This window comes from Cryptotermes secundus, unplaced genomic scaffold (assembly GCF_002891405.2).
Source record: "Cryptotermes secundus unplaced genomic scaffold, Csec_1.0 scaffold47, whole genome shotgun sequence".
Lineage (NCBI taxonomy): Eukaryota > Metazoa > Arthropoda > Insecta > Blattodea > Kalotermitidae > Cryptotermes > Cryptotermes secundus.
Window position 1 is genome coordinate 1,589,897 of NW_019721002.1, and position 12,448 is coordinate 1,602,344.

A 12,448-nucleotide genomic window follows, 5' to 3' on the forward strand; every position below is an offset into this window, starting at 1 on the left:
ACTTCTCTGATTGTGATTCGGCGATCATTCATAATCATTGCTTTCACTTTTTCCACGTTTTCATCGGTTGTTGATGTGCTGGGGCGTCCGGGGCGCTCGTCATCTGCAACGTCTTCACGGCCATCTTGGAAACGCTTATACCACTCGTAAACTCTTGTTTTACTCATAACAGACTCACCATAGGCCTTTGTTAACATTTCACACACTTTGTAACACTTTATTTCATTTTTTACGCAAAATTTGATACAAATTCTTTGATCCATTTCTTTTAACAAACGAAAATCGCCAAGCTCATAAAAACACGTCTAACCTTAGCGGCTGCCACAGACAAAGTAAGCAATGAATACAGCTGAAAATTTTATTGTACTTCAGGGGCATGTATACCAACATAATAAAAAAAAAATTTTGACAATTGGACTCTCCAAACCCGCGAAATTTTAAAATTCCCGTTATTTCCTGAACACACCTCGTATATTCTGAAACTTACTCTTTCAGACCATAAATACATTAGCAGTTTTTACTGACTTCAGTAAATGACTTCACTGTAGTAAAATTAAAGTAAAATAAAGTAAAGGTATCCCTATAACAGACCATGGAGGCCCGGAGTGTTATGAGATGTTGACACTCCCACAGTTTCTAGACATTTGGCTGGCAGATGGTAGTGAGGTTGTCAGCCTTACTTGCTGGATGACCTTTACCCCCAGGAAGATTCCTGGTACTCACTCCTGTTAAAGGCTGAGTCGACCCCAGGGCCATAATGCGACTGGAAGGATTAGGTCGACTGAAAAATCCAATGACCTCATCCAGAATTGAACCCACGACATTCTGGCTTCTAGCATTGTACCCCAACCAACAATGCTACCACATGTCCCTGACTTCACTGTAATCCTTTCTTATTATGTTTTCATTATTTTGTTCAACATGTTTTACTTCCTTCACCCAGAAAAATTGAGTCTTGTTTTCATTGACCAGGTTACAAAACTAGATCGAGATCCTTCATCAGGAACTGCGTTACAAGAGATTAGCTTCTGGCTTAATCTGGAGAGAGCTCTGCATCGTATACAGGAGAAGCGGGAAAGTCTTGAAGTTGCTCTGACACTCGATATCCTCAAACATGGGAAGAGATTTCATGCAACAGTGAGCTTTGACACAGACACAGGTATGAACACAGCCACGTGTGACACAGTTTGTGCACTGAAGCATTTGCATGCATTTATGCTCACCTCAATAGACATGGAAGGTGGCATGTCTAAAGGTGATGACAATGGTAGTAGTTGCTTCTAGTTATGGGTTATTATTTTAAGGCATTTCTCGGTAGCTGTCATTTTTCATTTGGTTTCTTACTTTTGTTTCCTGCACCAAACCTTTTTATCTGCCGTGAATGCATCTTATCTTCTCCCTCTCCTCCCACACACAACAAACATACAAAAAACAAACTCACTGGTTTTAGTTCACAAGTGAACTGAAGTTAGTGCCAACTTAGCGGATAGAGGGTGTCGCCTGGTCAGTGAAATGAATCCTCACGGCCGTTAATTTTGGTTTTCTAGACCAGAGCTGCTATTTCCTTGAAAAAGTTCCTCAGTTATCCTCACGAGGCTGAGTGGACCCCATTCCAGACCTACTAATTCTCAGAAAATCTGGTAGCGCCGGGAATCGAACCCGGTCCTCTGGATCTGTAGCCAGGAACTCTGACCACTAGAACACAGAGGCGGTCACACACACTGTTCCATTTTCCCCACTTCTGCCCATTGATGTATTCTTTGATGTGGTTTTTAGTCATCTTTCTTGTTGTCTGGTAGATTGTCACTGGTATTTTATAGGAATCTTGTGCCTCCTTCTTCAGGGTAGAAGAAGAACCTCAGTGCAGGAAGAGTGCTACAGATATAGGGAAAGGGAGGATTGGGAATGGGGCTGTGAGCAGACCAAGACATAAGGAGAACTGTGTAAAGAATGTGTAGCCCTTAGAGGCCTGTAGTTCATTCTTCTGTTGGTTCACTTGTGGCCACAGTTCTGGTCCTCACTCTGCCTGTATCTGCACTATTTTCCATGCCCATATTACTATTACACCCTGTGGATGGAGGCAGTGGGTTTCTCAGAAACACTGGGAATGATATACCACACTGTACAGCATGACATCCGAGATGAAAGTGATCTTCAGTCAGTGCTGTGAGACCCTTGGGTCTGATGGAAGTTTAAAACACTTCCAATGCTGTGTTCTCAGGCCTTCTGATTGGGCGAAGAAATGCTAAAGCTTCTTATTATTGCACATCCCACATTACCTTAAATACAAGCATACAAACAAAACAAAAACTCCATGATTTTAGTCTGCAAGCGAACGATACCGACTGAGTGACCGCCGCTTGACAACGAAGTTAGTGCCAAATTTAGCGGACAGAGGGTGTCGCGTGGTCAGCGCAGTGAATCCCCACAGCCGTTAATTTTGGTTTTCTAGACTGGAATACAAGCATACACTTTTTTTAATGTATATTTCACTGTGAAAATGAAAGGGGACATGTCATTAATGCATGACTGTGGTATAACAAGTTTCAATGTATTCTGAGTTCTCTTCTGTGCTGCTTTATTAGGTCTGAAGCAGGCACTGGCTACTGTTAATGACTACAATCCACTTATGAAGGACTTCCCAATTAATGACCTCCTGTCAGCTACTGAGTTAGATCGCATCCGTTCAGCTGTGCAACTCATTTTCTCGCATCTTCGAAAAATTCGCAGCACCAAGTATCCAATCCAGAGGGCTCTTCGACTTGTTGAAGCGATATCAAGGGATCTTGGCTCCCAGCTCTTGAAGGTTAGTGTTTGTTGCAATATTTCATCAGTTTTTGTGTGTTGTTAATGTATATGAAGATATATTAAACAAGTCAGAAAGTATGTAACAAAACAGCTGTGGTGTGTTCACATTATTGCATTAAATGTCTTGAAATTGTGAGATAGGAAACATATATTGACCTTAAAATGTGAATTACATTTTTATCTACAAGTTATGTTCTAAACAACTTTTACCTGTAATAAATATTTGCCAATTTACTGTTAAGATGAACACAGGAATACTAGTGGATGTTCATGCAAAGTGTCTGTTATTGTTCAATTTAAGCAGAAATTTGAATGTACTGACAAATTTTAATAAACCTTAATATGTAATTTCATTAAAATTCATGCAGCATTTCTCAGACAGACATGGCTAAGCTAACAGGCGCATCTCTTTCATCTTGTGTTGCAAACACACTAGAGATAAATACGAAAATGATCTGCAAATTAGGACAAAGTTGTATCACCATGAAGTCCCAGAAAATTATGTACCGTTCTAGAAGAATCTTACCCATACATTGTACTTCTCTGAATGGCACAATTCTTTACTGTTTAGTTTTATATTTATTCATGGTTAGTCTTGTCTCTTGCTCATGTGTTACCATCTGCTTTAAGATTCTGGATTTGTGGTTCTCACAGCAGTGGCCGTGTCAGATGTGGCACTGTGTAGTGTAGTCTGATGGAAGTTCATTGACATTTTAGAGGAACATATCCGTCCACCTTCAGGGTTGAAGAATAAGCCAAGCACACAGAGAGCTCAGTTTGCTTCTTGCTGTAGCTTGTGTGACTTATTCTTATACTCTGAAGATGGAGGCAGTATGTTTTTTTTTTAATTCACTTAGTGGGGGGTGGTGTCCAACTGGGTCCACTCAGCACGGTGGCCACTGATTGGCGTATTGTAGCCTGCCCAGGGTGATTATGGTGATGGAGAATTTGGTGGAATGAAGATTGGTAGGGCAAACTGAAGTACTCGGAGAAAACTCACCCCAGCGCCAGTATGTCCACCACACATCCCACTTGACCAGACCTGGTATCAAACTTGGGCCGCAGCGGTGGGAAACCAGTGACTAACCGCTTAAGCTATAGCATGGCCTTGGCAGTATATTCCTCAGAAATATCTGTGAACCTCTGTCAGACAACATGGCATCATCCCAAAACGTGGTACTCTTTAATTGAATGGTTTCAAGAGGAACTGATCTGAGGTGGCAATGTGAAACATGTGCTGATATACTGCCTGTAGGCGTACTTCTGGAACTTTAAAGGTTATTATGATTTTTTTTACTATAACTTGCTTCATGTAATTTGCAGGTACTAGGAACAAGACGTCTGATGCACATACCTTTTGATGAATTTGAAAAAGTTATGGCACAATGTTTTGATGTCTTTACAACATGGGATGACGAATATGATAAGCTGCAGGGCTTGCTGAGGTGAGCTATTTCACATTGTAAATTATCAAGTTTGTTTTGTTGCTCAGAAGAAAAAAGTGTGCCAGAAGTATAAGACTGTAAGTAATATGAAATACACTTATAACCCTTTCTATGTTATGTTTTTCTGTGCTTCTGTGCAATAAAGGAATGTCAGTGAGTGTATGTTTATGTATGTAACTACTGGTATGAAAGAAAACAGTGTTAACCCTTCTGTTTTAAGGTTCTCTTGTGTTCCTATAGAATAAAGAACCTGATCTAATCGGGCATGTCAGAGGATGCGTGTATACATATATAGAGTTGAGACATCCTATGACATCCCATTATTTGTAATTCCTGTACACTTTCAGTTTATTGTGTTGTAGGGCTGAGATAGGCTGGACATGTGATGGGAAAGCTTCAAAGCTTAGTGGGAAAATCGTTTAAGAAGCAAGCAGGTAGATGGGTGGGTTAGACGTTGGTAATATAATAAAGCATATCTGAATGCATCACGTGGAAATCTATGTTTACAGTAAAAATTATCTGATCCCAAAAATTTTGTATAAAATTGTCTGCAATAAATGGAAAATTTTAATATGGAAACAAAAAAAATTGAATACTATTGATTCCTGCTCGTATGCTTTTGTTCTGTATTGTGCTTTTTCAAAATGTTGCCAAAAGAGCATTGCTAAATGTCTTTGGGATTTGAAGTCATATAGTTGGATGAAAGTTATGAACATTTTACAGGAGCTTACTGCTTCCACATACCCTGAAGATGGAGGCAGTATGAAAGACAAGGATAGGTAGCCATTAGCACTCTGTTGGTTCAGAAATGGTGCGGAGGAAGTGATAAAGGACAGATTGCATTAATGATGTAAGTCCTCTGAACTGGCTCGAGAATAGAATGGCAGTTGCAGATGTGTCTGGGGTCACCGGAACATGGGGTAACATATATGTGGGAGACTTAACTAGTGGGGAAGGGGGTTGGATTGAATATGCATAGGATAAGGATCAATGTTCAGACATTGGCATTGAATCTCCCGATTCTTGCACCCTGACAGTTTGTTTGTGTGCATAGGGACATTGTGAAAAAGAAGCGTGATGAACATTTGAAGATGGTATGGCGTGTGTCTCCTGCGCACAAACGTCTACAGACCCGAATGGAGCATATGCGCTCCTTCCGTCGTCAACATGAGCAGCTACGTACAGTAATTGTGCGTGTGCTTCGTCCTACATTACTGTCTGTAATTTCAACTCGCCAGGTAGATCAGCAGCCGCAGCATCCAAGTACTCCTGATCAACAGGAAGCAGGAGATATGAAACCAGAAGTCCTTGGTTTGGAGGCAGCTGATGCTAATGCCATAGAGGTAGATTTTGGTTGAATTGAGTGCGTAGAAGTTTATGTACGATTTGAAGCTTTTATGAGGAATAATTGAACTAAAATCTTACATGATTAGCCACTGAAAGCTGAGTTAAAATGCATTCTTTCGGAGAGTTGCTTTGTTCCCGTTATCAGGTTCATTATTTACTAAACCTTGAAGTGGCTTATCACCCAAGAAATCTTTAGTGCAGTTTGCAGTTCGTTGATGCCAAGAACATTGGCAGTCATCAGTGTAGGTTTTCATGGAAATATCTGGTTGGTTTTGATATGAAGTGGGAAGGAAAGGCAAGGTTTGTTGCTGATGCTGTGGGTTTGAATCTTAGCAAGACGTTGATGTGTATGTGCAGTATTTGACTCAGGATACTGGAAAGTTCATGAACTGACACTGGTAGCCGAACCCAGAGGTTCACCATTTTTTTTTATTGCTAGTGGGTGGGACTAAGTCCCTTGTAGTGTGGCCACTTCTGGCCTATTGTACCAGCTCCAGATGATAGGTGAGGGTGATTGTGGAGCAATTGGTGGAATAAAGATTGGCAAGGGAAACCAAAGTACTCAGAGAAAACCTGCCCCAGCGCCACTTTGTCCACCACAGATCCCACTTGATCAGACTGACCCGAGATCGAACCTAGGCTGCCGCTTCGGGAAGCCAGCGACTAACCGATTGAGCTATAGCGCCGCCCAAGGTTCACCATTGGACATGATTGTGAAGTTATTTATCTGCAGCCCGTCCTCACAGCCTGTTTCCGTAAGATCCATATTAATATTGTCATCCCATCACTTTCTCAATCTTTAAGTGAACATTTCCCAGGAAAATTGTTAACCAAAATTCTGTATGCCCGTATCTTAATGAACACATATCGACTTTGAAGGGAAATGAAGGGCAATTTCTGGATTCTGGGTTTGCATAATGAAGTACTAATTTTGATTTTGGGTCTGTTATGGGCCATGCAGTGGTTTTGTGGCAGGAACAAGGTCTGACACCCCATTGGGCTTTTCATGACTGCTATGTAGCACATATGTATGAATGAATAAATGCATTAGGGTTAGGCCTGTACCAGCCCTTGCACTGCGACCTTCAGTGATACGTTTGAGCGCACACATAAATTTAAAGGAATTTGTTTGGGGCAACGTGTCCCACCTAAAGGTAAAGCTGTTGTTACTTATTTCATCAGTGATATAACTAATCTTTGACCTGAATGAGATGCCCTGTTGCTAAATAAACCAAGCATTGAGTTTTATCCTGTTTTATTTTTGACAGGAAGTTAACCTTGCATATGAAAATGTAAAGGAAGTTGACTGCCTGGACATAAGTCGTGAGGGGTTGGAAGCATGGGATGCAGCAGTTCGACGTTACGAGGAACGAATTGATCGTGTGGAGACACGCATCACAGCACACCTCCGTGACCAGCTTGGAACAGCCAAGAATGCCAATGAGATGTTCCGCATTTTTTCAAGGTTCAATGCTTTGTTTGTTCGACCTCATATTCGTGGTGCCATCCGGGAATACCAGACTCAGCTCATTCAAAGAGTAAAGGATGACATTGAAGCTTTACATGAAAAGTTCAAGGTTGGTACTTTTATGACATCAGTTGTCACGTGTTGGGTATGTCACGCGACAAATAAATTCACGTGGGTCTTGTATTCAGCGAATCCTTATTGTGCTTCACTTATACACTCACACGCTTTACAATTATTATCACTTGCAGTATCATAATTACTGCTTCCACAATATCTCGTCAAATACTAGACTGCTTTCGGCAGTGGCCTTCTGAAGACTCGTTACCGCGGAAGTGCATTATTCTAGTTCAACAATCCATTGCTTAGGAAGTGCATTATTTCCCGTTGTTACTCAATGACAGATCGTTACTATGATTTGTCGCTGTGGGAATTCACAGTTTCCACCTATTTGTTGCCTTGAAAGTGTCCGTTTTGATTTCAGCGGTTGTCACGGTGATGGACATAAGATAACGCGTCACAATATCTTAGTTCAGTAATTCTGTAACCTTTGAATTTATCTGTTGATTAAATATTTGTCCTTTTCTCTGCTAGGTCCAGTATCCACAGAGTAAGTCCTGTCGTATGAGTATTGTACGAGACTTACCTCCCATATCAGGTTCCATAGTGTGGGCTAAGCAAATTGATCGACAGCTCACAGCGTACTTAAGAAGAGTGGAAGATGTATTAGGTGAGCATTTTGCTTAGTGTACCAAGACGTAGATGGGTGGACAATATTAAAATGGCTCTTAGAAAGATGGGATGGTATGGACAGGTTCAATCTGGCTTTGGATAGGGACCAGTTGAGGGCTCTTGGGAACATGGTAATGAACTGTCAGGTTCCATAAAATGCCGGGAAGTTCTTGAGTAGATGCACAACTGGCGGCTTCTCGAGAAGGGCTCAGCTCTATGCGTGAGTACTGTTATGTTACAGGAGTAAGGATAGCTCAGTTGGTATAGCACTTGTGCTACAGGCTGGACAGCCACTGAATTATTCTTTGATTCCTGGCAGGAGCAAGAGACTTTCCTCCTTTCTGCAACATCAGCTGGTCAGCTCTGGGTCTTCTCATTGTCCTATCCAGTGGGCTCAGAGGGTCTCTCCCCTTGGATAAAGCATTTGGTGCATGAAGCTGACCACTCACCTCCATGTGTTGTTGAGGTTAAAAATGGTGAAGTTATACCTCCCCTTTCCAGACATTTTCATGGTGTAGTGCTTAATTAATTAAGCACAGGGATAACTTCACTTCACCTCACTTCTGCTAGTGTGTTATGTAGTGAGAATCAGTTTTCACAAATCCTTCCATAAATGTAAAAAAAAAAAGTTTTGTAAGCATGGTGTTTATCATTGCCATTATGCAATTTCAGGCTACCATAGCAAGGGGGCATGCGGTAGCATAGTTGGTTGGGGCACTATGCTACAATCCGTAAGGTTGCGGCTTCAAGTCCCGATGAGGTCATTGGATTTTTTTCAATTGACCTAATCCTTCTGGCCGCACTATATCCCTGGGGTTGACTCAGTCTCTGACAGAAATGAGTACCAGGAATATTCTTGGGGGTAAAGGGTGGCCTGTGCGTAAGGCTGACAACCTTGCCACCATCTGTGAACCGATTGTCTAGAAAATGTGGGAACCTCAACATCTCACGCCCCTATGGGCCTCCACAGCCTGTTACAGGGATACCTTTACTTACTTTTTATAGCTTACTTGATAAATGTTAATATGTTGCATGATTGTAATTTATGTAATAGACCACAAATGAGTGAGCTATCTTTTGCTTCAGTCTGTTTTATGAATATTCATTTCATGCTACTGGCACCTAGGTTTATATGTGTCATCTAACAGCCAGATCTCTCCATGTCTTCTCGGAGCTCCTTGCCCTCAGCTTGTTCTTGTGCTCATCCTTCTATCTGCAAGTCATCTTCCTGAGCATGATGTTCCCATCCTGAACCTGGTCTTCTGCTAGGGCATGTTCCTAGTAGTTTCATGTTCAAAACCTATGGGATTCTGTCTTCTTTCCTGAAGCCTAGACCCTCGTCCACAGTGTACGAGAGAAGTACAGTGGGGACCTGGCTCCTGGCACCTTCAGATGACTTGAAATACTCTGACAGGAACCCTGGAGCTATGGTGATGCTGTGGCAGGGCTGACATGCTGATGTTGCATTTTGAAACCCCTCCTCACCAACTCGTGTACAGAAGTTAATCAGTGCAGTTAAAGTACGAACTGTTTGCTGGTCAAACAGGTCTTATTTTATACTTGGGCATTTGTAATTCTTAGGGAAAGGCTGGGAGAACCACATAGAGGGACAGAAACTGAAGGCAGATGGAGACAGTTTTCGACTGAAGCTGAACACCCAAGAAATATTCGATGACTGGGCTCGTAAAGTTCAGCAGCGGAATCTAGGAGTGACTGGACGTATCTTTGCCATTGAGAGTCAGCGTTCACGAACTGGACGTGGTAATGTTCTGAAGCTGAAAGTGAACTTTCTCCCAGAGATTATAACTCTTTCAAAAGAGGTCAGTATTCTGAATTTGCATATGCTGGTTTGTTTGCATGTTTTCAGTGTAGCATTAATGGGTAATGTTTTTCAGAAAGGAAAGGGAGGTGGCTAGAGGGGTATGTGTATGTTTGAACTAAAATTACTTATTAAGCAAGTCTAAAGGTCAGTGATGATATGTTGCTAAACTGATGCATGTGTTGGACATTTTCCATAATCATGGGTTATTTCTTTTTAAGCATGTTTCCCCTGCCATCAGCATGCAAAGGAGTGAAGCCTGCTATGTTGGTCCAGCAGATCAAGATAACCAGATCCTCTGTTTTATTTTTTTGCCTGATGATGGAAGCAGAATTGGCATATAAAATTGGTTTTCAGTAGTAAAAAAAAGACAGTGGAAAATGTTCAATATACATGTCAGTGTTACATGTACTTTAGAAGTGTTCAGTGATCAAGTTGTGGCTTCTATGTAAATTAAGATGTCTTGTTTATAAAATTGGATGTGGATAATGCAAAATCCAGAATATAGCGTATGGCTATCCCACATGTTTCTTTTTTCAATGCAGTTATAGAGAACACAGTATAAACCACACTGCAGTATAATTAATGAATGAATGAAATGCTGTACTGTAATCCTGGTGTGGGGCATTCTTTTTCGGTTTTAAGATGCTTGTATGGATGTTTTTAGCGGCCTCCGTAGTCTAGGGGTAACATTCCCACCTCATGACTCAAGGTACACGGGTTCAAACCCGGCAGAGGTCGTGGAATTTTTAAGGGCGGAAAAATTCAGTGAACAAGTCCTCCGGGAGGGACTTTAAGCTGTGTGTCCCGTGTCGTAGATTTACGACACATAAAAGATCCTCATGCCTCTAGGAGACCTCTGAGCAAAATTAGGCAAAGTTTCCCACCCAAGTAGTTTCCAATTCCTCCGGTAGATGGGGAAGTATCGGGGACCACTGCCAGAGAGGGCTGACCTTGCTGGCAGAACGGGGCTGATAGCGAGCGCCAGTACTGGAAGGGCATGACAACTGGTAGAGTAATTAAAGGGGACGCACAATAGATTAACAACTAGTTGCAGTGCATGGGGAAACCCACCCCCTCCAAAATAATAATAATAATGGATGTGTTTTCTTTGTAGGTACGAAACCTGAAGAACCTTGGTTTCCGTGTGCCACTTGCAATAGTGAACAAGGCGCACCAGGCGAACCAGCTGTACCCATTTGCCATCTCTCTGATTGAAAGTGTTAGGACATATGAAAGAACCCTTGAGAAGGTAATTGCAGCATCTGTTTTACTTCCGTGGTGATAGATTCTTCTCGTTGCTCCTCATAATCCACATGGGATTGATACAGTAGTGAAACGCTCTTGTTTGGTGTACGGTTGGAAAAACGTTTTTACCATAACAGGTTTTGTTTGTGACTTTTGTGCTCAATTGTATTCATGTGGTTGGGACAACTTTCTGGTCTCCCCGGACACTAAAGCCGGTATAGATCCATTTTGCCTCGAAACTTGTTAGAACCTACCCGCAAAGATCCCTGTCCATAACGCTGAAGCAAGCACCTTCCTGAATGAAGGCCTCATAATATCTGTCAACTGTGCCTGTTTCTAAGAATTCACCAGTTACATATCAGTGGTAATTGCCACAAGAAGTCTACCTCTGTCATCTGTGAATGAGAAATGACAGGAATAACTAAATGCTTGTTGCAGATGAGACATGTTACTTTCAAGTATGTACCATCTTGAGCTGTCACTGGTCCCTTGCTGGTATTCCCACACAACTGTTAACTGAGGCAGTTTGTTCAGCTGCACTGGTCATGCAAGTGGCTAAGTGCATTCTCTGCATCCATTGTCATGCCAAAAGAAACTGGATTCTTGCTTACATCACAAACATTTATATTTGAATCACAAAAAGACGCAAGAGTGTGTGGTTAAGTCACATGCTTGAGCAGACATTGTACATCTTATTTTGGAAATGATTTCGTTATGCATGGTAATGGAACAGAGATGTAGTATGGATAATTAAAAACAACATAAAATCCCAAAAATCTGGAAATATCCTGTATCAATGCTGCAGTCTCTGAAAATCATTTAATTACTATTTACTGGTATTGCTCCCAGTCCCGAAACAATGAAGTGGATATCTTTACATTAGAGGAAAGCAGCCTTCATGCAGTGGCGCATGGCACATGAAGTTGTCCCCAGTTTAAACTTTACACAGATGCTGTAATTGTAATATAATGGTACAGATCTGCATATATACACAAGGACCAAGGCATGGAGTTTATCCTTAGTGGAGTACATGTTTAGTATGGGTACCATTCTTCCTTAAAGTCAGAAAAAGATGAAAATGTCTGTTCACGAGCATGCAGCAGCACATGTCCTCTGTAATCTTCTGACATGGTTGGACACCATGGCATTGAGATTCATCAACAAGGTACATAGAATGTATACAAAAGTATGCAGTCTACACAACAGTATTGTTGTTATTGTTATATAGACTGCATACTTTTGTATACAATTTGTGTACCTTGTTTGTGACACACAACAGGATGCTTTTTTTTTTTTGCATAGAGGAGGAGGGGGGAGTCCAGCTGGTTCACTCAGCATGTCGGCCACTGATTGGTGTATTGTACCTGCGCCGGGTGATTATGATGATGGAGAATTTGGTGGAATGAAGATTGGCAGCGGATACTGAAGTACTCAGAGAAAACCTGCCCCAGCACCACTTTGTCCACCACAAATCCCACTCGACCAGACCTGGGCTCGAACCCAGGCCGCCACAGTGGGAAGCCAGTGACTAACTGCTTGAGCTACGGCACGGCCTTAATCCCAACGGGATGCATACTATTAAAA

At 41.8% G+C, this 12,448-nt stretch overlaps 1 protein-coding gene across 8 annotated transcripts in view; it reads left to right on the top strand.

Moving 5' to 3' along the window:
* The window catches only part of LOC111874028 (dynein heavy chain, cytoplasmic), a 112,713-nt gene that overhangs the window by 9,279 nt on the left and 90,986 nt on the right, over positions 1–12,448 (top strand). For all 8 annotated transcript variants that reach the window (XM_023869163.2, XM_023869180.2, XM_023869208.2 and 5 more), the window contains exons 5-12: positions 973–1,159; positions 2,586–2,806; positions 4,132–4,253; positions 5,308–5,596; positions 6,869–7,177; positions 7,660–7,795; positions 9,379–9,617; positions 10,734–10,868. In XM_023869163.2, coding sequence (XP_023724931.1) covers positions 973–1,159; positions 2,586–2,806; positions 4,132–4,253; positions 5,308–5,596; positions 6,869–7,177; positions 7,660–7,795; positions 9,379–9,617; positions 10,734–10,868 — 1,638 coding nt within the window. The remainder of the gene's footprint in view (positions 1–972; positions 1,160–2,585; positions 2,807–4,131; positions 4,254–5,307; positions 5,597–6,868; positions 7,178–7,659; positions 7,796–9,378; positions 9,618–10,733; positions 10,869–12,448) is intronic.